The sequence below is a fragment of the Symsagittifera roscoffensis genome, chromosome 1, assembly GCF_963678635.1.
Source record: "Symsagittifera roscoffensis chromosome 1, txSymRosc1.1, whole genome shotgun sequence".
Lineage (NCBI taxonomy): Eukaryota > Metazoa > Xenacoelomorpha > Acoela > Convolutidae > Symsagittifera > Symsagittifera roscoffensis.
In genome coordinates, this window is record NC_087062.1 from 12,206,854 (window position 1) to 12,234,500 (window position 27,647).

Genomic DNA, 27,647 nt, shown 5'->3' on the forward strand with positions numbered 1-27,647 from the left:
GTTCATTTTGTTCAATTACCAGCTATAAAGTACAGTCAATGCTAAGGATTTTAACACAGACTATGATTGTTTCGTAACGAAAGTAACGGATTATTTGTCGGGATGGTTTTTTTTCAGTCAAACTTTGCTTTTTTTAACCAGCCATTTTTGACGGTTTTTGTTATATCATTAAAAAAGTATTGTTGTTCTGAGCCTAAATTTGGAAAGATATTTTACTTGTGATTTTTCGTAAAATTATGGGAGTTTAAAAATTGCCATATTTTGAGCTATTAACGCGGAAGCGGAGATTTTCTCCGTCATTGAAATAGTTCCATATTGGTTGAAAGAAGCTTATTTGCCATAATTGATTTGTTACTAGAAGCGAAATGTATCACTTTGTACTTAATATGGCGTGTTTCACAAAAAATCTCAAATTAAAAAAAAAATTATTTTCCTAACTTCCATTTTTTTTCATGTTTTTACTGCTCCCTAAACTGCTCTATAAATTGAGGCATGTCAGTTGGTAATTTTCTTTGTTTTCAATTTGACTGGTACTGCTAATGCGTCATAATTGGCTCACGTCACTTAAGAAGTTTTGAAGACTCGAAGTTTTACTCATTCAGTTTTCCCAGTAGCGTTATCGGTCATATTTTTGCTTTTGTAGTGAAGTGCAACTTCACCTCTGTGTTGAAGGTGCTGTCAGGGTTTTACCTAGGGCTTCAAAATTTTTTGATAATTTTTTTATAAATTTTTAAAACCTTAGATTTTGAAAATTTCCAAAAATTTGAAATTCTCTCCCGTATAGTTGAATGTTGTCAAAGTACTCTCAAGATTTTCAATCTTAACCCGCAGTTATGACTACTCAAAACCTAGTTTCTGAGATCTGAAGTTTTTGCATGATTTTTTTGAAGAAGTTTCCAAATATAATTAGATTTCTAAAACGTCCTGAATTTTGAAAATCCCAACCTTATAGTTCGGTGTTTAAGCTTAATAGCCGTAGATTCGTTTTTGCATGCAAATATGGTTGCTCAAAATTTTTCAGTTTCTGAGATATACCGTTTTTTATTTATTAAAAGTGTTCCAAATGAATGTGTAAAAACAATTCACGTAGTTTTAAACTCTCAACTATAGGGTGGGGTTTTGTCAAAGTTATCTAAGTATGTTCATGTTGAAGGTTTTCTCAAATCTAACTGTTCGATGCTTTTTAGTTTTCAAGATAAAGCTTATTAAGATTTCTCAAACCTTTCAAAGGATCTGAATTTCAAAAAAAAACTTTCAAATTTCTCGACTCTTTGTTTGGGTTGTGTCAGGGTACTCTCAGCAGTTGGAGATATGGCCTAAATAGGCATGATTGCTTAAATTTGTTTAGTTTTCGAGTATTGGCTGTTTTGATATTTCTGTTTTTTAATTCATATTATTAGCCTGGTCCCTATAGCGGGGCGATGTCAAGTTACTCTCAGGAGTTGCACACCTCCAAAATAAATGACTGCTCAGATCGTTTTACTCGTCTCAGCATAAATCAACCAGCAATTCATTCATCCATCGAGCCATTCAGCCATCCATTCATTTAATGATCGATCTTCCCCAGCAAGCCATCCACCCATCTAGCTTTTCCTTTCATCTAGCGGTTTGTCCATCCAACCATCAATCCCTGAATCCATCCATTAATTACTCATACATTCATCAAGCCATCGATCCGCCTTTCCATCCATCAAGCAATCCGTCCAATCAGACATCATTTCATCCAACCAGCCAATTCATTATTCGGACCATTTTTTAATCTATCCGGATCATCCATTCTTTCATCTAGCCATCCATTCTTTCATGCATCAATCCATCCATACAACCAGCCGTCCATCCATTTTTTCATCCCTCCATGCTTTAAGCGGTCGATCCAGCCATCGATCCAACCATATATTAATCAAGCCATCAGTCGATAAAGTCATTCATACTGCGATCAATCTGCATCCCCACGCCATCCAAGAGTCAAGCGATTCATCCAAGCAGTCAACCTTTCATCAAGCCATCGATCCAATGAGTCATCAATCCATTCGTCCAACCAGCCAATTATTCATAAATCGAACCATTCACATAGCCATCCATCTATCCCAACAGCCATCCATCTATCCCAGCAGCCATCCATTCAAATATGTAGCCTTTCATTCATCCGTCAAATTATTCATCAAGCGATTCATCCACCCATCAGGTCATCTATTCATACATACAACAAGCCATCCATCCATTCATTCATCCCTCCATGCATTAAGCTATCCATTCCTTCATCCATCTTGCCTTTGATCCTTCAAGCCTTTCATCTACCAAACCATTCGTCTATGTAGCCATCCATCCATCTACCCTTTCATCGATTTAAACAACCATCCATCTAGCAGCCCATCCATCAATCTTTTCTTTCATTATAAAAGTAATCCAACCAACGGTCCAACCATTCATACATCCAGCCATCTATTCAACAACCTGCCATCCATCTATCTTTTGTCCATTAATCGATTATCGAATCAGCTTGCCATCGCATCATCCAACCAGCGATCCATTTATCGCGCATTTTATACAGTCAGATAACCAAACAGTCGTCCATCCATCTATACTGCTATCCAGCCTTCTGTCTCGCCTTTCATTCGTCCGATTCTCTCTCAAACAAGCCATTAATCAAACCATTTATCTATCCATCAATCCACTAGTCTTCCATTCATATCGCCATCCATACCTCCAACCACCCATTCATTTGAGCAGCCATCCATCCCTTGAACCAGTCATCAAGCAATCCAGCCAACCGTCTATTTTATCATCCAACTAACCAATCATGAAACTAACCAGCCATCCACCAAATCATCTATCCCTCAAGCCATGCATTACTCCAACCAGCATTTAGCCATCCATTCGCTTATTTCTCCGGCTAAACACGCATCCATTGAAGTCATCCATTCATCTAGCCATACATCGATCAAGCCATTCAGCCACGCATCCATACAGTCAACCAGCCATTCAGCTATCAACATAGCCTTCACCCTATCTTGCAATCTATCCATCCATCCAACGATCCACCAATCTCAGTCAGCCATGAATCATCTGGCAATCCATTCACAAATTCAGCCAGTTATCAATTCAGTCTTTCATCATCGATCTAGTCATACATCCATCTATCCATCCAACCAGTCATCCATAATCGGTATAGACATTCATCTAGTTAACCATATCTATATCCAACAAGCGATTCATCTATTCAGTCGTCCCTCCATCCCGCTATCACCCATGCAGCCATTTATCCGTCTAGCTATTCAGTCAGCCATCATTGCATCTAGCCAGACTGCAATCCATCAAGCGCACTCAACCAATCGTTCATCCATCCTGGGAGCCCTACAGTCAGCTTAATATCGATTCATCCAACCTATTTTACTTTTACAGGAAAACGTTGCCATTTTTAGGAGCAGATTTAGCTGCAGTGGGCCTGCTAGTTTTTCTGAATTTTCTTGTCTTTTCTTTCAGTTTCGCAAGACAACAGTTGTCTGCTATGTATAAATCACTACATTTCTGAGCGTTCGTATAGCTTTTTTGTCACACCACGCATATAATTGACACTAGTTTCAAGAAGAATTTATGAATGTGGTCGAAACATTATGTGCTACTTGCGCCATTCGGCTATCCTTGTTCTTCTTTGATTTTTGGTTGAAATTTGATGTACTTTCTGCTATGTACCCTTTCGATACGCGAAGGTGTTGCAACAGAGTACTAGACTTTTTCCCCGTAAAGAATTTTTCGCATAAGAAAAAGTTACACGTGTTTCAAGTTTTTTCATAATGAATTCAAATTCTTGCAACCATCCAACGCATTCAGCTCAGAGGTAACTCACCTGCTTGAGACGACAAAGGTTCGTTTTTCGCATCCGGTCGGAATGTTTTTTTTGCCAACTTTAAATTTTATGCTTTTTCGGACTCCTGCTCGTCTGTTTATTTTTGTCGGCGTGGCTTCCGCAGCCCGACTCCTTTTGAAGGTTCAGTTTTGTTCTAAATTTTTGAACGTTATTTCTAAAGTTGCATTGGTAAAATCTATTGAGCTAAATGTTTTCTTTTCCTTGAGGACTTTTAGTTATGGTTTTTAACAGATTTTTTAATTAAAACTTTTTAATAAACGACTGTTTTACTGAAAAAAAAAATTTTTTTAAATTTTTTTTGTTAAACTTTTTAATCCATCTACTAATGTGCACATAATTATTAGGCATGCGTTTATTATGCTTGCGCTAGAATAATTTTCTCAATTTTGCTCTTTGGTAATTAAATTTATCAAATACCCATTTCTATTCATTATTATTTTTTTAATGTTGGTTTCAATTTTACCAACTCCTGTTTGGTATAATTTCCTTTTTTTTTCATTTTGGTTACGGACTTTCTTTGCGGTAGATAAAATCGGTCGAAAAATCTCACTGTAAGTTATCGTTCTTTGCCGTCAGTTTCAGTGACGTGATCGGAACAAAAGTGCAAAAAAAGGACAGGGGAATTTTTTATAGAAAGACACAACCCCTCCATGCTTGAAACTTTTTCGAAGTAGTCGAGCGTCTGGATTTGTGTGTCAAAATTCACTTTCATAGTGAATTTTTTGTGGAAGCTCAAAGAACATTAAAATTCTCGGATTAAGATCCTGCAAAAAATACCCAGCATGGGGCATTTTTGTAATACTTGCCGTTATGAAGGAAGCTTTTAAAGAAAATTGGCGGTTAAGAAAATTCTTTAAGAAAATTCGTTAAGAAAATTCTTTCTTAAAGAAGCTTCTTTAAGTTAAGAAGCTTCTTTAAGAAAATTGGCGGTTAAATTTCAAAATGAACCAAAAATCGATTTTAGACTCGACTTCTGGTAACAAACAAACTTCACCTTCTCAGCGAAACAGACCAAATTATCAATTTACAAGACGGCCAAATCAAAGAAAAAGGTACATATTGCGAACTGCTAGACAAGGACACAGAAGACGAATTATCGTTCAAACAACTCTGTAAAGTTCATTTGAACCAACAGCAAATGGAAGAGGGTTGTGAGAATGTCAAAGATGGAAGAGAGGGCAAAGCTGAGGATTCGGTGTCCTTGAAAAGTGCTGAGCAGGGGACGAAAAAAGGAGACAGTTTGGATGACGAGAATGAAGGTGATGTTGGAAAAGTAGAAGGACTGTTAGAACGAGCCAGTAGGATTTTCGGAGCATCTCAGAAGAGTTTAGGTGAGTTTGGATTTGAAATTTTTTATAGGATCGGTCTCAAGTCTAATATAAGTGACTACAATTGTCATTTTCGTGTCGCTTGATCACGGCTCTTTGAAAAAGGTTATGAGCACAAATTGTTAGGAGCAGCCTTGACTGAGTGGGTGAGACGCGCGGTCTTGAACACAAACGTCGTGTTTTCGAATCTCAGTCAAGGCTGGAGGGGTCTCAGTGTCAACCCCTCCTCAAGGTGGGACCGGCTGCGGCAAATTAGTTGGTATCTCTCAATGTAGAACGGAGTGGGAGCTGGGCGGGAGACTGATAAAAAAAGCACATTGTGATGCACTAGGAAAATTATTATTACCACTAACTATCAAATCACTTCGAGTAGGCACGCTGGTCAGGGTGCGAATGATAATAACTCTGCTTTTTAGGAAAAAAATGGTCGCTCGTCTAAAAATTTTGTATAAATTATAGATTTCAAAATATTCCCTGACATTTTTTTTTCTTTCCTCTTTCTTATAAAAAGACCAAGAAAAACAAGTTATACAAATATTTTATAGCATGTAAAAACCGTGAATAGAAAGATTTGGACAACGTGGGAATTGTTAGGGATATCTACCCTAACCTCGTTGTAAATAAGAATGAATCATAATAGCTTTCCTAGAAAAATCTAATTCTTGAGTTATTTCATCAAAAAAAATTTGTTAACAGGAAAAAACTGTTTCTCATGAACCATTACTACAGTTTGCGTTGAATGCGCTTTAATTGAGTTGATATAGCTCATTTTATTTCAAATCGGAAAATTTATATGAAATTACTCTGATACTCAACGGCGAGCGACCTTTTTTTACCTATCTAACCCACCCATTTCTGTGCCGTTGAGTATCAGAGTTATTTAATATAAATTTTCCGATTTGAAATAAAATGAGCTATATTAACTCAATTAAAGCGCATTAAACGCAACCTGTAGTAATGGCTCATGAGAAATAGTTTTTTCTTGTTGACAAATTTTTTTGATGAAATAACTCAAGAATTAGATTTTTCTAGGAAAGCTATTATGATTCATTCTTATTTATAGCGAGGTTATGGTAGATATCCCTAACAGTTCCCACGTGTCCAAATCTTTCTATTCACGGTATTTACATGCTATAAAATAGTCGTATAACTTGTTTTTCTTGGTCTTTTTTTATAAGAAAGAGGAAAGAAAAAAAATGTTAGGAAATATTTTGAAATCTATTAATTTATGCAAAATTTGGCCAAATACTTTCCGCTTTTTCTTGCAAAGTTAATGGGGTCGGTTAAGTTAACTAATAATGTGTTATTGGGTGCTAATTAAGGTGTTATTTAATAGAAAATTTGCTTTTTGAAAATGTTGAAGCTTTTTTGCCGCTTTTTAGCTTGTTTTTGGTTTCGATGAGCGTCAGTGGCCTAATTGAGTAGGGCATTACCTGGAAAGATAAAATGTCCGAGGATTGACGTTCAATACATAATTTTTCCTTATTTTTCAAAACTCGTTAATGCCATTTTCGGCATTTTTCCGCTTGTGTTTGCAAAGTACAACTTCGTCTCTGTATAATTTATTAGACATACTATTTAAATCTCAAGTCGCAAAGAAATGAGACCACGAGTGGACAGAAATCGGGACCATTGTTTATTTTTAAGAGATGAGCGTAGTGAATACCCTTATATAGGTCGTGATGATTTTTTTTTCAAGTGTTAAAATTTGTTCACGCTCAACTTTGCGGTTTGATTTGATTTTTTGAAGCTTAGTGGATTTTTTGTAGCTTTGTTGAACGAAAGCAAACTTCACTATCGAACGGCAAACGTGAAAATGTCAGGAAAAATTGAATGATTTTTAGCATCAAAAATGGACTTCAGTGTTCAGATTTTCCTGCGGAATAAAAACTTTACCTATTGATCCTGTTTTCTCAAATTGAGTTAATCTTTATCAAAAGTGTTAATTATTTACTCTTGAAATTAAAAGAGTTTGAAGGCTTTTTTTAAATCAGTTTTTCCTGTTTTCTAGCGTTCATTGACTTTTAACTTTCTAACTGTCTAGTGGCTATGTTTCAGTTCATTTTTCAATTTGTCCTAAAGCACAAGTAATTCAATTATGTTCCAAGCAATTTTGTAGCGATGGCGTAGAATACATCAAAAAGAAGTTTAAAAGATGCAGCATTAAAAAATAATGACCCTCGCATTAATTTGAGCAAAATCGTGGTGAGGCACTCACATCTGCAATCAGCCAATCTGAGTTGCAACGATCCTCAATGCAGCTTGCACACGTGTAAATTAATTGGACATCATTCAAAAACAAAATTGGCCAAAACTAGCTTCTGGCTCAGAAAAATCAGCGTTTGTCTCACTGTTTGCATTATGTTCACTGTTTGTTTTCAAACGCTGAATTCAATCTAGGCTGTCGCATGAGCTGATTTTGGCCAAAGCAATTCAAATTGAGCACATTTTTAAAAGTAAGTTGATGGGCAAATGCACAAACAATTGCCCTAAATCCGCCCCTGTTTTGCAGTATTGGATTAATGACTTAAAAAGAGAAGTTGACATTTAGAATACCAAAAAGTCTGAAATTCGATTCAGCTCAATTTTTCTCGACACAGTAAACCTTTCTGAATTTTTATTTTGGAGTCTAAATCACGGCTACAAGGGCTTCAATAGGATTGCCTACTTGACCCTTCACAAGCTTTTGTTCAGGTAGTCGAATTGGGAAGAAAAAAACTAAGCCATCGCTAATGATTTTTTGCTCTCCTCCGCGACTTTTTTATGACCCCAGGAAGTGGTTGGAACAAAAATATTTTTTTTTGTCTGTGATTTTGCAAACTGTCTATTGGCTATATTCGTTTTTCCAGTGTCCTTCTTTATGTACTGATAATGGTTTGCAGTTGATTTGACCTCGGCTGAGGTGGCCGAAGAGATGAAGGAGATTGAGATAGACAACATGCACCAGCAAGTGGAAAGAAAGACGGAAACAGAAGGCGACGATGACGTCATCGCTGCAGACGATATTGAAGCAGGAGAAGAGGACAAAGAGGTCTGTTAAATCTTGCTATGAAAATTTTGTTTAGCAATCCATTCGTGTTGGTTTATTGGGGAATTTTCAACGACTACTCCCAAACGGCAATATAATTTCGTTCTAATTTAGAAATTCAGGCATAAGTATCTTGCATCATTTAAATCTTCCTGATTGATTGGTTTTTGGAGATGGTTGATTATTAAAGTGTCAATGAACGCCGTTGAGGCACTTATATAATTAGCGTTGATTTTTCTCAGGAAAAGTTTGATCTCGCAAATTTTGATATTTTGCGGTTTGACTTAATTTTGGTCAAAATGGGGTCTTTATGGTGGTTTGGGAGAGCTCAGAAAACCAAATTTTTTTAAAATCCGCCTCTGCTTAAGGCCATAGATTTTTTTCTTTGAAATTCATTAAACAAGTCAGTCATTTTTGATAAAGTCAAGTCAGAATCAAGTCAGTACAATTTGAATAGCCAAATTATAAAGTTTTAATTAGTTATGATTGTGATCATTTTTTAAAACATCGAAATTTGGTAATCAAATAGGGAATAGTTAACAAGATCCTTTTTCATTTAAACTACATTGAGGTTATTCAGGTTGACTCTAAAGAGAAGAAGAAGGATTCAGCGGGGAAGAAGCTGATGACCACGGAAACAGTGGAGAGCGGACATGTAAGTATGACTGATTCTTGTTTTTTTTTTTGAAATTTTTTCGAAGAGGTGTTCCAAGTGTCGTTTTTGCACTCTTGCCGTATTTCGACTTCTGTCAGCACTTAAATGGCGAATGGAATTTTTTATCCGATTGAAAGAGTCATGACCCCGATTCGATTGAAAAAACGTTTAAAATTTTTTTGTTAAACATGGAGTGCGATCTTTAATCAGCCAGTCGTTGTTTCATTCATTCTCGCTATCAAGTAGACAAATAAAATGCTGAATTCTGATTGGTCAAAACCACACCAAAACTAAACAAAATCTGAACGGGAAAAGAAACTTACAATACTGCGCTTATCAGATCAAAACCTTGAATGTTCCGATTGATCCTTAAGGTTCAAGGAATAAGTAATACTTCTACGAATTTGATCAAACTTTAAAAAATTGAAAGCAATTATTTCCCCAGTAGCATCTAGCAAAGCATTGATACATTAATGGTTTCAAAAAGCTTGCCTCATATAAAATTGGAACAATTTATGAGCCGGTTAACTGGTCGCTTCGCTTTGACTGAACGACAAATATCGCACGTTAGTTATTCTTGGAATTATATTTGACAAAGTAACCACATACTATTATAACTTTACTAGAAATTCATCAAAATTGAAAAAAACTATAGTATGAGTTTCAGACAACTATATCTTTCAAAAGATTCCAGTAAATTTTGTCAAAACGTTTAAAAAACAAGTCCAAAATTGACTAAATAAAAAAAAAACCACCCAATCATAAATATTCCGCAGTTTCTTCCAAAGTCGAAATGGGGATCTTAATAGTCGAAATTTATTGAGAGTCGATGAATGTAGTTCAGATTTGTATATAGGTCGCGATGATTTATATTTTTTATCGTTTTTTTTTTGGGGGGGGGGGAAGTCCCTAAAGTTTGTCCAGGGTCTAAATTTTTTTGCGATTTGACCTTTGATTTCTTTTTAAGTGAAGTCATTTCCTTTCTAAAAAGGAAGGCAAACTGCACTATCGAACAGCAAAAGTGTAAAGGTCAAGATAAACGTGATCGACTTCGAACTTAGAAAATGGAGTTCAGTTATCGGATTTCCCACCGAAATAAAATTTTTATCTATTGATCCCCCTTTTTTCTAATTAGGTTTATTTTATCAAAAAAAATTGTTAATCATAAGTTGTTCTAGAAATTCCAAGAGCTTTAAGGCAACTATTTGTTTTGGTGGAAATTCGAAAGTTGAGAACTTTCCAATGAACAAATCAGTGTTTTTTCTGTTTACTTGCGTGCATTGACTCTTTTCCAACTGTCTGTTGGCTCTGTTTAAACTGAAGATGAAGCCACAGTCCTCCTGTAGTAGCTTATTTACAATCCAGGTCAAGGTAAAAAACATGATTTTCTATGTGTTCTCAGTTTCTCTTTAGCATGGTTTTGTAGGAGAGCTTTTTCTCTAGAAAGGTTTAAAGCAAAGAGTTAAAGAAAGGTTCAAAAGTTTTTGCCCGAGATCGTGAAGTAAGTCTAATGCGGTCCTCGTTTTCAGGATTAAGGGTTACGATAGCTAGGAGTTACAGGTATTTTGTATGAAGGCGGATTAATAAGGAGACTGGTCAAAGAGCAGAATGGATCCAAGAGCAGAAAAACTAAAATATAAGAAATTATGTCAATTTTACCGAAAACAAAACACGAATTTAATATGAATAGTTTGAGTAATGTGATCAAGATTTTTTCAGCACACAATAAAAAACGTGATTAATTTAACTCAATTCATGTTTAAATGGTTCATTTCTTTGTTAGATTTTACGTTTTAATAAATGTTCTTTCACTTAACCCGTATAATTTAACATTATTCTGTTTTTCTGCTCTTATACTCTTTCTGCTCTTAAAACATTCTGCTGATTGACTGGCCACCATTTTATATAATTTTATATTGTAAAACAAGGAAACGCTTTCGTTGTTCCTTGTTAAGTAACACGGCAGGGCAATTAATACTAAAAAAGTTTAAGCGAAAAAACTATTAGCTTAGCATCCATAATTAGAAATTATGATTCTTTTGTTGTGTAATAAATTATAAAATCTAATGCTGACTGCACATCAATATTTATTGTGAGTTTGGGTCTTTTTACTTATTCCGTCCAAAAATCGATATTTCAACGTCATGAACTTAAACTATTTTTGCTTCAATCTGATTTGCTAAAATTAGCCACAAATTTCAGCCTCATAAAAAAAGTTTTTAATCACAATTTTAAGTCGAGTTATGAATTAGCCGAAAACGTAGATTGCTTGGTAAACTATTAAAATATTTTTCAAATAAGCTGCAGAATTTTACGCAGACAAGAAAAAAATCACAGAAATTAAGTCCAGGAAAAAATTACTACATTCACATCCATCTGCTCTACTCAAACTTTTTAGAAATCGGCAAGAAAAGGCTTGCATTTGTAATAACCAAACCAATCAGTGCAATCAGTGTTTTGTTCTCTGCGTTTATACATTTAAAATTGCAAAATTAAGAGTTTTGGGCGGAATAAATAAAAAGACTTGTTTCGGCTCTGTGCAAGGTTAATGGCTCTGGTAAAGAGCTACATGTTGTTTTTTGGTAGTTATCCAGTCTTATAGATTCTTTATATTTTCATAGCATTTTATATTTTTGTTTCAGGTGAGCATCAATGTGTACATGCAATACTGGCGCTCTTTAGGCTACCTCGTCAGTTTTCTAGGCGTGGCAGGTCTAATCGTTATCCAGCTGTTCACTTATGTCAGCATGATGTGGGTCGCTAGGTGGTCAGACAACACTCAGGCTATCATGGCTCGAGTCATTGGCCAGGAGGGGGAGGAGGGAAATTATACTTTGGAAATGAGGAACGACCAGTTAGCAGATGAGAATTTCTGGGGGTTGATGGTGTACGGTTTCATTGGAATGCTATTTGGTACGTCCGTATTTAGTAGTTCAGTACATGCTTATACAATTATGGCACCGTTTATTCTTCTGCAAAGCGCTTAATAATTCTTAAGTTTCTTAAGTGTTCTTAAGTTCGAAAATAAAAAAATCCAATCCACTTATGGTTGACAGCTAGCAAAACTCAGGCAATTGACGCTTCTCGCCTTTTGAACCGCAAATTAATGAATTTGTATCGATTTCAACCATGGGTTGTCAGAGATCACAGCTACGGCTAATAATGTATAGATATGGTTGAGATATAGTTTGCGGACTCGAAAGAGATAGTTTTGATTTCAAACTCATCTCGAAATTAAAAGACTTTTAAGGTGATAAATATTTTCTTCTTTGAAATCCGAAAGTTAGAAATTTTCTATCGAAGCCAGTCGTTTTTTTCGGTCTCTTTGAGTTCTTTGGTACTTTTGCGAATGTTTGTTAGCTAGATTGATTACAGTTCCATTTTCAGGAGTGATAGTGGTTGCCAATGCGATCACATTTGCTGAGGGCAACAAGCGGTCTTCAATCACTCTGCACAAAGACATGTTACATGGAGTGCTCAGGTCGCCACTCTCGTTCTTCGAAACAACTCCACTTGGCAGAATCACAAACAGGTGAAAAATTATTTTTAATCCACAAGCATCTGACCGAGTTGCAAACAAAAACAAATGGTTAAACCAGATTTTCGCTAATTCAACTATGAAATTATGCACACTAATTAGAATTTTCGAGTGAGCTTGAGGCATAAGTTCTAGTTAAACACAGAAAGTCTAGAATTCGATACAATTTCAAGTTTCAATAAATAAACACTTCTTTAGGCTGTGTGATTTTTTTTCTGGTTTAATTACGCTCAAATTTCATTTTTCGCGGTTTTCATTTGATTTCTTTAAAAGTTCAATTCAAATTAATTTTACAAGAAAGGCAAATTACGCTCTCCAATTAAAAAAAGTGAAGATTTTTTCCAGCTAAACAAAGAAAAATGACTTGAAAAACAAAAAAAATCACCAAAATTTTTTTCTTCGTTTTTTTTAGTTTTTGAATTTGGCGCTGAAAAAATTTCAAAAAAAACTTTGCTCAAGTAGAACTAAATTTTCACAGCTTAAATTAAGCATAAAAAATTTTTATGTCTGCTCGCTCGCTTTAATCATGGAACCTGATCTAAACTACATTTTATGATTGGATAAATTAGATATTTTACCAATGTAAAGTATTTAATATTAACCAATCATGATCCATCTAACTAACAACCCACTTATTTGTAAGTGCTGAAGTTACTTGTAATTTCAGCACCAGAGAGATTTGAATTTAACTTAGAAATTAGTTGGACTCTCCCGAGCACTTCAGCAGCCGCAATAAACCAGTATACCCTAGATCTATTGAGCCTAGCAGAGACTAGTTAAACAACCTGAGACTAGATAGTATAAGAGTAAGATTAGGATCGGTATTAGACTAAGAAGTTGCACGAATCTATCCGGCCGAAAATAAGATAGCGTGACGAGCAGACGGTGTACCCTATCCGAAATTACTCTATGAGTTATACACTCCAGTCCTAACTCAATCACTCGAATTAAAACTAAAAATCAAAGTTTTTAAACCTGTTTTTCTCTATACTTGGTTAACTTTTCAAAAAAATTCTAGGTCATACGAATCACGTCTGAAATGGCTTTAATATAATATATATCTCAACCCATTCCATTTATTTTTGTGGTACCTGATTTTGCAAAGAAAAGAAGTAAAACACAAAGTTTACTCCGTACAAATACAAAGTTCCTCCCCATTTTCAATGGTCGGAACAAAAATGTTCAAAAAAGACATTTTTTTGGGTCGGGTACCCTGAATTCAATGAAATTTCTCCATGTTGTTTTGGCCATGATTTAAATGATCATCTTAATTTAATGATTCCAATTGCTGAACTTCAAAACTTTAACCTACTTCAGGTTATTTTTTTAAAAGTTATTTGAATCTTTCAAATAATCTGCTGTCGGAAAATAAAAGCGTTTCAGACGGGAAACAGCCTATTAGCATGCGTTCCAATTAGCATGCCCATGTAAAAGAGTAATTTTTTGTGCGTCGAATGAACACATAATTCGAGCTTTTATCGCCTGCTCATAGGCAAATGTTTGTAACTTTCAGGCGACCTGTTGAAAAAATCTCTTACAAATTTTATACATTTTTGACTTGTTTTTTATTAGATCTCTTTGAATAAATATCTTAAAAGTTTTAATATTTTAGACGTAGTTTTCAGTTGATATATTACAAATGTAAACTTTTCAGATTATTTTTTTTTCGTAGAACCTTCACAAATGTAAACATACATATCAGACCATCTCCTAGGCAGAATTTCTGTTATTGGGCGTATCAATAAGCATGTGTGCATATTGGCATGAGATAACTGCTTTTAATAGATTTAGTTTTTCGAATAATTTTTAAAATCACTTCTATGTTCAGGAATTCAAATTTCTTTTTCACCGAAATAAATTTTTGGCGAGTTGCATGCTTATTAAAGTTGCAAATTTAAGTAAACAAATCTTGAAAGAGGGAGCAAGTCAAGTAAATTCTTGTTCCTGGCCATGCTAATCGACTCACATGCTGATATCTTACACCTTTAGGCTGATCCAAGCTGTTTTTTGACATACCATGTTTTATCATAGTTTATTTCGCCAGTCTTAAAGTATATTCTAAATATTCTCCTGTTTTTTTTGTATGAATGAACGAAGTGAAGACACTTAGGACATATAGTTTTTTCAAAATAAATCATTTTACTTCATCCATAAAGAAGTCGATTTTTTTTTCAATTTACTGGTTTTCTCTGTTCATTGACGTTTTTTCAGCTGTCTGTGTCTATTGTTCATCCTTTTTGCTGTTGTGTCGTAGACTGAGCAAGGACATAGACGTGGTGGACAATGTGCTCACCGGTATCATCAAGACGTTCATGCAGTGCATCCTGGTGGTCATGACCACTATCTTCGCCATATCCATGGCCATACCAGCCTTCCTAGCAGTGCTCGTGCCACTAGTCATAGTCTATGTTGCAGTACTAGTGAGTTAATCAAAGTCTACTCTTGATGTCGTTCATAAAAAGTTTCGCTGAGCTAAAGGACATGTGGATTACTTATGTGAAACTGTTCAAGTTTTAATGAATAAAGTTAGTCATCATACTTGTTTAGGTCGTGATTTTTTTCTTTCGAAAGGAGCAATTCTTTGTATCCGAACTGTCCATTGGCTATGTTTTTTGTTTCCTTTATCTTTCAGCTTTAAAATTAGCCAAATGACTGTTTTTCGTTTATGACTTCAATGCTTTTTTTTTAGAAATTCTACGTAGCCACCTCTCGTCAGATAAAGCGCATAGAATCCATGTGGAAGTCTCCGCTTTACTCCAACTTTGGGGAAACTCTTCAGGGGTTGACAGACATTAGAGCTTACCAGATGAGCGACTACTTCATAGGGAAGAATGAGGAATTGGTGGATAAGTTGGTGAGGACCACTTTTGGCAACATGGTTATAAACAGGTCAGTCTACAGTTTTCACTTCGCTGTCTCCAACCCCTCATGTTGTTTTCAACGGTATATACTCTGTAAATACAACCGTCATTTTATTTTATTTTTAAATCAAATGTTGGCTGAGTTATTGTCAAAGTTACAACACCCCTCACCACCACCACCCCTAAATGCGTTAAATTAGCTTCTGATAAAAAAAAAGTTCGTTTAGTTTCTAATCAATTATGATAAAAGTATTGCCAAAAATTGATCTGAAGATGTAGAGTGAAAAGTAAAAATGAAAACCAAACGAAAGCTCTGAAAGGAAGTCTAACTGTGAAAAAGTGTAACTAGGAATGAATCGACCTGGTTATTGTGCTTAAAAATTCCATTATCTGTTGCTCGTATAATGTTATGTTCAGGTGGCTGGCTGTGCGTCTGGAGTGCATAGGCACAGGTATCGTCTTCTCCACCGCCCTCATTCTCGTCTTCTTCCGCGAGGGAGTGTCAGCTGGCAATGCTGGAGTCGCATTCACTTACGCCATATCGGTCGGTTTTCACTTTCACATACACTACATCAGTTGCATTTTCAGTCAATTGATTACACTAGCAAGCGTAGTGTATTAGTATGACCCTATTTTTTCCCAGCCTAACTCGCAAATAAAAGTGCTCATTTGGTGGCACTTTTGCTATAATTACGATCTGTAGCATTGGAGATTTCGTAGCATCTGTTCTCTGCTTTATTTGTGGCTAATGGTTGTCGATCGTTAAGCGACCGTGGCCCAGATGGAAGCCGCTCTTAGCCTTAGTTGTGTTTATATATTTGGTGGTATTTTTGCTGCGTAGCATTGGCAATTTATCAGCATCTGTAGCTGTTTTATTGGTGGATAGTGTTATTCACGCTTCATTAGTTTGTGCAGATGCGTGAACGTGAGACACACAATCTCGAACTCGCCGGATCGAAAACAAACCTTAAAAAAATTTACTAGTCCGAGGCATTCTACTTTCTTAATTCACTTTGTAGAGCTGCTTTTTGTCGTTTTCTTGCTCGCATTTTGCAAAGTGCAGCTTCGCCTCTTTGTTTTAAGTCACGTAGTCATCAATTTTTTTGTTTTGAAAGCTTATTTTAATCGGACAAAAAAATTTTGCGCTCGATCTCGTTTTGGCGGCTTGGGTTTTTTGGAAATTCGTTTTAAATTTGTAAGCCATATTGAAGGAAAATTACACTCTACGAGAACATAAGTGAAAATAGTGCAAAAAACGTGAATGAGTTATAGTTTTAAAAAGAGTTTCATTGTTTGAATTGCCAGTGGATTAAAAAACTTATCTCATAATCCACTTTTTTCAAATTGCTTAGTTTTATCTAAAAATTTCATTATCGAAAAACGTTTGAGGTTCAAAAAGCAAAGTTAAATACTTTTTTTTGGAAATTTGAAACTTTGAAAAATAGATCAGTTCTTTTTCTTCCGGTTTCCTTCAACTGTCGGTTGAAATGTTTTGTTTCACATTGTATCATGCGATAGGCCGCTAACTAATATTTCCTTGGTTGTTTCAGTGCTCGCAGGTGCTTAACTGGCTCTGTCGAATGTGGTCGGAAGTGGAAAGCAACATCGTGGCTGTGGAGCGTATCAGAGAGTACTGCAAACTCAAACCAGAGGTATAAAAAACTACTTACCATTACTTCACTTGTCTTGTTTCATTTCAGTTTTGAAGTCATCTTGATCCAATATCAGACCAGGAGGCGGAAAAAAGTCCCTTTAATACATTGTAGTAATCAGTTTAATTCATCTGATGAATTCAAGTGTTTGGTTTGTAATTTGGTATTAAAGCCAGCGCATGTTTTTGTTGGTGCTAAGATGAATTTTGATGAAGAAATTTCGAAGCTGGGGATAGTTTCCAGACGAATAATAACAAGCAAGTCCAAAGTATTAGATTCTTAAAGGAGGTACTAAAGTTCGCATCAAAAATACCAGGAGTTGAAATCAATCTTTTTCTTGGAATTCTTTAGTCAATTGACACTTTTTCAACTGTTTGTTGGTTATATTGTGTATCTTTTCCCAGGCCAAGTGGGAGAGCGAGGCGGGTGTGATGCCTGAGGGGTGGCCGAAGGAGGGCAAGATAGAGGTCAACAATCTGGAGGTCAAGTACAGAGAGGACCTAGCACCCGCCCTCAAAGATATCACGTGCACCTTCAATCCATCCGAGAGAGTGAGTGAGAAGGACAATGCAATAAAACCGGTTTTTCATTTGTAGAAGCAATTGTATGTAAAGCGTATTGCAAGTAATGGATGTTAGAGAAGTTGATATTTTTTCGAGCTTCGAACTGATTTTTAGCTACGAACAATTTATCAATGCATCCATTGAACGTTATCGCACTTAGGAGTCAAAGTAGACAAACAATAGTATAATATCTGAATATGGGATTGAAATGACCAGTGATTACTGATAGGGCAAACAAGTGAATTGGCGGATCTTAAACTACACCCCCCTCCCTTATTGCAGAATGGGGGGTTTATTACAAGGTAGCAAATTCACATTTGAACCGATGAGTTTAGAGGGTGGCAATTCCTTACTACGTACCCCATAGGAGCAAAAAATACCTAACAGATCTAAGTGCGCTTTTGATCACCTAATACTAATGCAGCTCTCTAGTTCTGGGAATAAAACCGTATGTTTTGTCTGTTGACGTTTAGGTTGGAATTGTGGGCAGGACAGGCAGTGGAAAGAGTACAATGACCATCTCCCTCTTCCGAATAGTGGAGAACAGCAAAGGCAGTATCACCATAGATGGTCTGGACATTAAAAAGCTGGGACTGCATGACCTCAGGTCCACTATCACCATCATACCACAGGTGACACGGAAAACAATTTGATGATTTTGTAACCGCCGATATCGATCTATTCGAACAGATTCACTTTTTTCTAACTCGACTCGCAAGTTTTGCCGAGACGGATTCACACAATGCTTAATATCACATTGCTCATTGGCAATATGTGAAATGCAAGTTACTGTAATATACGGGACATTTTTGACCTGAGATGCTGTCTACCTGTGCTGTTGGGCAATTGAAAATGCCAACTTAGATCTTTTCCCTCACTAATGTCCCGGGGAATCATTAAAAACATTTTTTCGTCAAAATGGTTAAGTGATAATGAGCAAATCGAATGTTTTTTATGGTCGTGTATTAAAAGAGCGTGTTTTTAGTATGATTTATATTTTGGCGGTTTATAATAATAAATTTGTTTTCAAGTTATACGCGCTACAAAATTGTATAAAATATTATAGTTTAACATTCGAAGAGTACCTGCTTGAGCGGACACTGGAGGCTATCCAGCCTGTTTAACGCGCCGAGAATCGTTTTTGATTTCTTCTGAATTTCAATTCAAGTGCTTGTGCTAAATGGAAGGCAATGACCTAAAGGTGTGCCTAGGACCCGGTGATCTTTGTGGGCACAATTAGGGACAACCTGGACCCCTTTGGACTGTACAGTGACGAGCAGCTGTGGGAGGCTCTGGAGCTGAGTCATTTGAAGTCATTCGTGGCTGATTTGCAGGACCAGCTCCAGTTCCAGTTTGGCGAGGGCGGAACCAATATCAGGTGGGTTATAGTTGACTAAAAGTGAATTAAACTTTTGTTGGATTTGGGTCTTTAAAAAATCTTGAGGAGCGATGTGGTTTTTTGTTTTTAGGTTTTTTTTTTTTGGAAATTGTCTTAATATTGACTCTCAAATTCGTGGTTTGGCTTTTGATTTCATTTTGTGTTTTATTCAAATTCAGTTCTAATGACGCGATTTATTCAAATTCATTTCATGACGCCATCCAATTACAAAAGCTGACAAGGCGCATAAAAGTGATTGACTTTCATTTTCGAATGTCGATTTTAGTTCTAACATTTTAAAGATTTCTCAGCGGAACAAAATATTGACCCAATTTTCTCTAATTAGGATAATTTTATGTGAAATGTCAATCATAAAATATTCATGAAAATGAAAAAACCCGTCAATATTTTACTCGAACTTTTAACCTCTATTTTTGGGTTTCAGTTTTTTAGTTCAGTGAGATTTTTAAACTGTCGCTGCGGGCTATGTGTTTTCATGGCTAATGAGGATTGTTTTGGGTTTGTAGTGTGGGCCAGAGACAGCTGATATGTCTGGCGCGTGCCATTCTGCGCAAGAGCAAGATCCTGGTGCTAGATGAGGCCACTGCCTCTGTGGACCTCTCAACTGACGAACTGATCCAGAACACAATCAGACAAGAGTTCAAACACTCCACTGTAGTCACAATTGCACACAGGATAAACACCATCATGGACTCCAATAGGTACACACTTCCCTAGAGCAGAGCAGTTTAGACTGCAGTAGATGGATGGATGCATTTATCCATATTTGATATTCCACTATGTACAAGGAACCAACGGATTATAAACTAAGAACAAAAATTATTATGCCATGTTTCACTCGTTCCAGTCTGAAATTCAGTGAAATTGCGAAAAGTTAGGGCAACTTTTTCAAGAACATGGAAAGTTATGAAGCGGAAGCCCCTAACGCCCCCCTTCCCGAGAGATTCGATCCCCTCACCAACCAAAGGGTCACACCTTTGGTGTTATTTGATGACATCCATTTTCGGCAAACAACCCTAAAATTTTCTCAAGGTGCCTTTTGCGCCAATTAATGCTAATTTTAAAGTGGAGCGCGCGCCAAAAGAACGCGACTTTTCACCTATTTTTCAAGGAAATTTCATCAATCTAGGGTCTTCAGGGGCGGATCTAGTATTTTCTCGAGGGGGGGATTTTTTAACCCAAATTGTCGACCAAATTGGGTTTCCGAGCGGTCCCAGAACACTATAAAAATCCTATTCTGACAAAAAAAAATTTTCGTCGCTGGCAAATATTGAAAAAAAAACAGGTAAAAAAGCCGTTTTTGGGCACTTTTTGTAAAAGTTTGACAAAAAAAAAGTGTTTTTTGTTGGCGCGCGCTTCCCCCCAAAATTATTATATACTGGAGCCTTTAGAAAAATTTAGGGTCGGTCGGGTGAAAATGGATTTCTTAAAAATATCGAAGGGGGGGGGGGACCCTTTGGGCCGGCAGGGCGTCCGCAACCCTCCCTAAATCAGCCCCTGGTCTTCTCAGCGTTCTGGGAGCGCTCGGTAAATCAATGGTCGGCCTTTGCGCTTTTAGTAAAATCAGCTTAGTATGCGTTACTATGCTGGGAAATGTTTCGGTGTTATGCGCCGCATAAAACCGAAAAGTCTGGTCATGAATTACCTGAGAAGTAACTTGGTTCGTAGTTTTATATCAAGTAATTTTCTTCATATTCCCAATCAAAAAAAGGTCGACAAAATGTTCTAGTTTTTTTGAAAACACACCCCTCGAGAAAATCCTAGATCCCATCCTGCTGAAATTATTTAGAAAAGCAGCGAATACCATGATTTTATCATTATATTTCCTTATTATACAATTTAAAATGAAACGAACTTTACAAACTCACTTGTCTTCAACTTATTTTTCTAAACGGACCAATTTTTTTGTTGTTCTTCCCTGTATTTAAGTTTGCTTTCCTAATATTTAATTCGTATAAAGTTTTCTCAGAGCTCAGTGTGAAATGGAATTGAATTATGAAGATTGTCGAAATTTGAACTGATTACATGTGTCAGCTCATCTTTACGCATAAACAATTGTTTTAGGATTTTGGTGCTGGAAAAGGGCTCAGTCAAAGAATTCGGAACGCTCTCTGAACTCGCGGAGTCCAAAGGATATTTCCACTCTATACTGGAAAAAGAGAACCTGTTACCAGCGGAAACAACAACAACCACGTCTTCAACGGCATAGAAAATTGAAACTAAAATTTATAGAATCTTCTGTTTATACAAATGATGTCACACAGTGATTACTTATTTCATGCTAACTACTTACTTAACCCCGCTTTCATCAGGTCACAAAATAACTAAACAAAACAAACAGAACTCGATTAAATCTACAAAAGAACGTGTCAATTGTATAATTAGCGAAAAAAATTTATCTTCATTTCGAAATCTGTTTGTTGATAGGTTTTCGTTTTCGTTCCTCTTAGTACTACACGTTAGATGTTTCGTTTTATCCTTTTGTAGTATAGATTTCAGAAAATGAAAATGTGACTGGAATTACCTGATAAATAACTAGGTTCATAGCTTATATATTAAGTAATTTTCTTCAAAATTCCAATGAAACATTGAATGTTAATTAAAGTGATCTCACTGAATTGATTTTTTATCAAATCAAACGATTAAGCGACAGTTCCTGAAAAGATGTCATAAGGATTAGATTCTCCTTAAAAAGTAACATTTTGCGATGAAAAGTGCGATTTATGTTAGCAAAAGAATAACAAAGTCGTCCGTCAGTTTAACTGTAAAGGTTGCGTTATTTAAGCAGCATGGAGTGTTCTGCTAAAAACGAACGGATTCACTGTTGTCCATGTTCATTATGGAACGTGTGTGAAAATGCGAGTAGAAAGGAAGAATGATGCATGGATAAAACCAGTACGCCTCAAGGCGAAGGTTTCGGGGTCGCGCCCCCTTGCCTCTGGATTTTTTTCAAGATTTAATATCTTCCCAGGCCTAATAAGTGCGAAGTGAATTGAACTAAATTTGAATTTTGATGTGGACAAATCATGTTAGATTCATTTTCATATATCAGTCAAGTTAAGAACGCTAAATCAGGAATGCTATACGGGTTACTCAATTCTTTCAGTAGCATCCCTCGTGGACCCCTAGATAACAAAAAATGGCACTTTTGAATTCAAGCACTCAACCAATAAACTTACAAAATCTTCGAAAAAATGAAAAATTCAGTCATAGAGAATCATATTGTCATTAACCAAAAATTTATGTGCTCTTATTATTTTCATTGAAACCAAGTTTTTAATTTTCATAGTTTTGACAGCAAGTAGATTTAGTAACCCTTTCATTTTTGGGCTAGTTTTTTTTGCAGTCATGGGTCTGTCCAAATGCAAAAAATATAAAGCTGATTCCTAAACTATTTGAGTTCAAATCTTTTGGAAAACAGCACAAAACATTTCAAAAACCGCGTCAGTTTTTTGTCAGTGAAAACGATTCAAATATGTTCAAACTGACGCTTAAAAAAGTCCGCAACATCTCCTTTTTGAACTTACCACATTTCCGTTTTGCGCAACGCATCTGTAAGCAATAAGACGATATCATTTTTTTTAGAACTACAGGCAAAAGTATTGTATTATGTTAACTTTAAAAAAAACTTTTCGCACGATATATCCCTTCAACAAGTTCTCTCAATTTGCTACAAACAACTTCAGTTTGTTCACTGAAGTTTAGTTCATTCCACAGTATGACTCCAAAATAATTGAACCTCGTCGCATATTCTAAATTTTGTCCAGCCAAAGTAGTGTCTTTTGGAGCACATTATTTTTAAACGAATTGATCAAGTATGATCAACTGTATTGAAGGTTTTTTGAAAACAACAAACAACAGTGTCTGATACTTTTTCTTGTCAATAGGTTTGATCAAAAAATTATTTGTTTAGATGTCAGCAGGCACACAGTAGTGCTTTTTGAACAACCGCTCTACTGTTTTGCTAGTTGCCCAATTTGTTCAATGAAATTTATCATTCTTTTGAAAACCCAATTTTTCAAAGCAATTTGCTGAATAAAATGAATTTGGAACAAATTTATGCAAAGGAACAAAATCAGCAATTTTCATTGTTTCAGGAAAACACGCTCTTGAATGTATTGTTTTAACATTGTACAAAGAGTTGATTGCTGACTGGTGAACTTAATTTAATCACATCAGTGCTGAAGCCATCTTGAACACAATTTTTTCTTGTTTTTCAAGGTACCAATAATTTGCTCAAGCTCCATTGCATCAGCCGGAAATAAAACATAACTGTCTAAAAATCGATTAAAATCTAATAAAACATAATTTTCTAAATTGTTTTTGACATAATTTAGCTAGATAATGAACTATTTTTTTTAAAAAACCATGAAATCTATCAAGTGAGCAAATCAATTTTTTAGTTTTTTACTTTTCTTCAAAACCCAATAAAACTTTGAGGCTTCTTTTGCTATTTCTGCATTTTGAGAATCAGGTGTCAAAAAATGCTACTTGCAATTCCTCAACGGTTTTGTTACTATACTACATGATTTGTGTGTTTGAGTTTATTTATGCATTTGAATGTATCAACCAAGTTTTGTGCACAACATCTTGCTACCTATTCAATTTTTTCACATGGGACAATTTTCTTTAAACAATTACAATCTAATGGTAAAAAATTACAGAAAACCTTCTGAAAAACTGCAAAAATTTAACATTACATCAGAAATTGAACTACGCAACTTTTCGCAGCTTTTGGGGTAATAAAAAATTAAAATTTCAAAGCTTCATTCGAGGTTTTTAAGCTTCTCCTTCTTTCTGCAGATTTCTATTTATAAATTTCGATTAATTTCAATTTCAGTCAATACAAAATCATGGTAATTAATTTTGAATATCAGAATGTGAACATAATTCATGGTGGTTGAAATATTATGGTCCATGCACGTTTTAGTGTTAACTGTAACTCTCGTTGTTTCACAATTTCGAACAATGAAATCATAATCAGCTAGTATTTCAAGATAGTCATTTTCTTGTTCCGTTGTTCTGATTGCATTCAAGTCAATGTTGAAATCTCCCAAAATGCAAAGTTCTCCTTCAATGGTTTCAAGTCGTTCAAAAAATTCTAACATACGAAAAGAGTAACAAATTTCATCAATGGTAGACAATAGTTTGGGCCTAACTATAGACGACAAAGTAATTTCAACACAGCTGAACAGCCCTATAGTACCTGATGTAAATTGCGAAAATTCCGCCAGTAATAGTTTATTTAAGTCGGGAGATTTTTTTTCGAACTCCTTTCAATAATTGTGCCAATGTTTTCGGCCAACAATATCATGATTTGTTTTTGGCTCATTCACTTTTGGTCTAGCTAAAGAAGTTGTTCCTGGATTAATCCTTGATTTGATAAATTTCATCAACACCTTAAGCTTGGACTAATTTATGTCCTCAAAAATTGGAGTGTTAATAAGTCAGCTAAAGTATAAACCAACCGAAATTGCGGAAAGTATATAAGCCAGCCAAAAAATTACAACATATGAACATATTTTGCGCAACTTTCGTAGCTATTATATAAGTGTTACATAATTATTAGTTAACAATTATGCATAATCGACTGGCTTATACTTCGATTGTTTTATATATCATCAAATAATGCTATTTTGATTTGCAATTAACACTTGGCAAACCCACAAAAAATCTGTATACATGCCCGGTCCTCGAAAGTAATCAAAATGATCAGTTCTTAGTCAGACGTTCCGTCGTTTACACTGGTTCTTGAATAAAAACGTCTAAAAAAGCTGAAACTGTTTTTTTTTCAGAATGTTGGCCAAATTAAAACCAGAAAAACTTATGAGATAACCTATCTGTTTCTAGTCTGAATGCTAAGCATAAACTAAAAAAAGCGTCTAAAATGGCCCAAGCGTTTGCATAACTTTCCTATATACGTTATTAAAAATAATTTTTTTTGTCCCATGTTTTGCTGATTTATTTTATTAAGTTTCTCTTACCTGTAATTATTTGATATGAACGAGTTGATCCAATTTTCTCAAATTGAGTTAGTTATATCAAACAAATGTCTAGGATATTTTGTTCTATAAATTACAAGAACATAATGACCATTTACCAAAAACGATTCCCATGATTTGCAATCCCCTGGAATATCTAATTGTCCTCTCTCACGAAGATTAAAACTGTTTAAAATGATCCCATTAGGAATAAAGAACTTTTCGAGAAACTGAATATAGGTCTATTGCTAAAATTGTTTAGTTTGGCTCGTCTATAGCTAAAATTGTTCAGTTTTGCTGAAAAACCTGTACAAGGAGATCCGGAAGATTTGATGAAAGCTGCAAATGAATTACATCCTTAACTTTTGTTTGATTTGGACAAGGCTAACGAGAAAAACAATATAGTCTTTCTCGACATCAATGGTAACGTAAAATCACGCAAAAACGTTACCTTTGGATGGTATCAAAAATCAAAAGACACAGGGACAGTATTTAAATTTTAGAAGCCCTTCATTTTGAATTACGTTCGAAGAAACAGAAATCCATGGGTTGAAAAACTAAATCAATTACTGATAAGATTGCCTCGAGGACTTTCGACAGAATCATCAAAGGAAAAGTCAACATGACACCTGTCAAAATAAAGGGGGTAGTGCTCCATTATAATGACACATAACCCATGATGGTGGTACAGTACCCAGGTAATGTAAGTCTGTTTTTTGCAATATTGGTGCGGAACATTGTCAAGGTAACAATTGCCTTCAAAACCAGAAGATTGAAAACCTTCCTACCATCTTTGAAAACTTCTTTTACGCTTGAATCAATATCAAATATAAGTCACCAGGTATCATGTTTTGGATGTGAGTCCAACAATGATGACAAAACGGTTCGTTATTTATCCATTAGAATAGGAACACCGAAAAGAGGATTCATCCTTGATACAACCTCTGTGGCAGTGGGGAAGTGAGGACACAAATGCAGACGGGATTGTCATTGGAAGTTAGAGTCAAAGCTAATGATTTTAACCGCAGTTCGGATTTAGAACCAGAGACCGAAAAGTATTACGCGCGATGAGTATGGGAGCAGGGAATTGTCAATTCAATTATACTTTTGCAATTTAATATTATCAGTCCCTGGATTTATTATTATGAGACGAGAAAGAGTCCTTGAATACAATCATCGTAATGCAGACGGGTACGCCACAGAGACTACCAGAAAGAATGAATGATCCTCCAAGCACAGTTTGGTTTGTCGCAAGAAATGTCAAACAGGCCATTCTATATTCTAAATTAAAACTGAAAGATAAAGATATAGACGTTTTTATTTCTGAAGAAATTACTGTTGCTAGGAATGGAACGCTTACGCAACTGAAAAAAAAAACAACCTTCGTCAGTTAAACGTTTTTATTCGTGATGGAAACTTATTTTTCTTTATGAAAAACACCCAAACTCAAAAACTGATTGTGAAAGTTTTTTTCGATCCATAAACTGTGTTTGGATATTATCCGAAAATGATCAGAAATTTGTTTGAAAAAGTTGCCTTCAAGTGGTTTTTCTTTATTACCTGGAGCTCTGACAAAGGCTTTATTGCATGCCTTATTTTTAAAAAAGGTGATGTCGAAACTATATCAGGGCCTCATATCACCTATCAAAACTTTTTGAATTTAACTGATAAGTACCGTAAAATTTGAAACATATGCATCGAAATTTTCAATGTATAAGAAGCAAACGCAGTCAATTGAAACAATTGCTTTCAAAACCAGAAGGTTGAAAACCTTCCTACCATCCTTAAAATCTTCTCTTATGACAATATCAAAAATAAGTCAACAGATATCATGTTTTGGATGTGAGTCCACCAATGATAACAAAACTGTTCGACATCTATCCTTTAGAATAGGAACACCGAGAAAAGTGTTCATGCTTAAGACAACCACTGTGGCAGTGTGGAAGTGAGGACAAAAATGCAGACGGGATTGTCATTGGAAGTTAGAGACAAAGCTAATGGTTAACCCCAGTTAGGATTTAGAACTAGAGACCGACAATTATTGCGCTCGATGAGTATGGGAGCACGGAATTGTCAATTCATTTATACTTTTGCATTTTAAGTTTATAAGTCCTGGAATTAATATTATGAGGCGAGAAAGAGTCTTTGAATACAATCATCGTAATGAACTGAAATTTGATATTTGAAATTGCGTTAAAAAATTAAACTCAAATAAGCGTTTTCGCACATTTTTGTGAACCTCCAGGTTTTAAAAAACTGAACTATCTGTACAGAATGATCGAAGGCAAACTGTCGGAGGCAAATTGTCGGAGAGGTTTTATTTGCCATAGTTTTTTTGCGTTAAAATGGTTTTTGACAAAAATTGAAGCCTAATTGTTCTGATAAACTTTTTGAATAGGAAATCCCTGTTTATTATGTCAACTTCAGATTAACAAAAGAGCGAAGGGATATCGCAAAAGAGTACAAACTTCTGCCACTGACATGAAGTAGCTTGCACTGGGAAAATTAAAAAAACACTGAAGCGTGCACAGCCTGGATTCCATTTTAGGTGCCAACACGAATCACCAAGGAATTCTTTGACCGAGACTTCCTGCGTGGTTTCTTAGCTTGAGTTTCAACAGCTGAAACTGGAAGTAAAGGATTCACAAAAAACTGACAATATTGCTCCTTATGTGAAGTCAGAGGACATCGAAAATTACAATAGAGGAGAAAGTTTGAAAATTTATGGACTGGAATACAAGAAGCTGAGACCAATGCGCAGCTGGAGCAAAAAA

The 27,647-nt window shown here is 35.5% G+C and overlaps 1 protein-coding gene across 1 annotated transcript in view; it reads left to right on the plus strand.

The window, feature by feature from the left end:
* Positions 1-21,416, plus strand: part of LOC134857317 (multidrug resistance-associated protein 1-like) — a 57,546-nt gene extending 36,130 nt beyond the window's left edge. Inside the window, exons 18-31 of the mRNA XM_063873709.1 lie at positions 4,833-5,199; positions 8,079-8,227; positions 8,805-8,879; positions 11,522-11,792; positions 12,267-12,411; positions 14,672-14,837; positions 15,107-15,306; positions 15,696-15,822; positions 16,829-16,930; positions 17,335-17,481; positions 17,967-18,125; positions 18,705-18,871; positions 19,399-19,593; positions 20,957-21,416. Of these exons, the coding sequence (XP_063729779.1) occupies positions 4,833-5,199; positions 8,079-8,227; positions 8,805-8,879; positions 11,522-11,792; positions 12,267-12,411; positions 14,672-14,837; positions 15,107-15,306; positions 15,696-15,822; positions 16,829-16,930; positions 17,335-17,481; positions 17,967-18,125; positions 18,705-18,871; positions 19,399-19,593; positions 20,957-21,101 (2,415 nt within the window). The 3' untranslated portion in view covers positions 21,102-21,416. The remainder of the gene's footprint in view (positions 1-4,832; positions 5,200-8,078; positions 8,228-8,804; positions 8,880-11,521; positions 11,793-12,266; positions 12,412-14,671; positions 14,838-15,106; positions 15,307-15,695; positions 15,823-16,828; positions 16,931-17,334; positions 17,482-17,966; positions 18,126-18,704; positions 18,872-19,398; positions 19,594-20,956) is intronic.
* Positions 21,417-27,647: the final 6,231 nt, after the last annotated feature.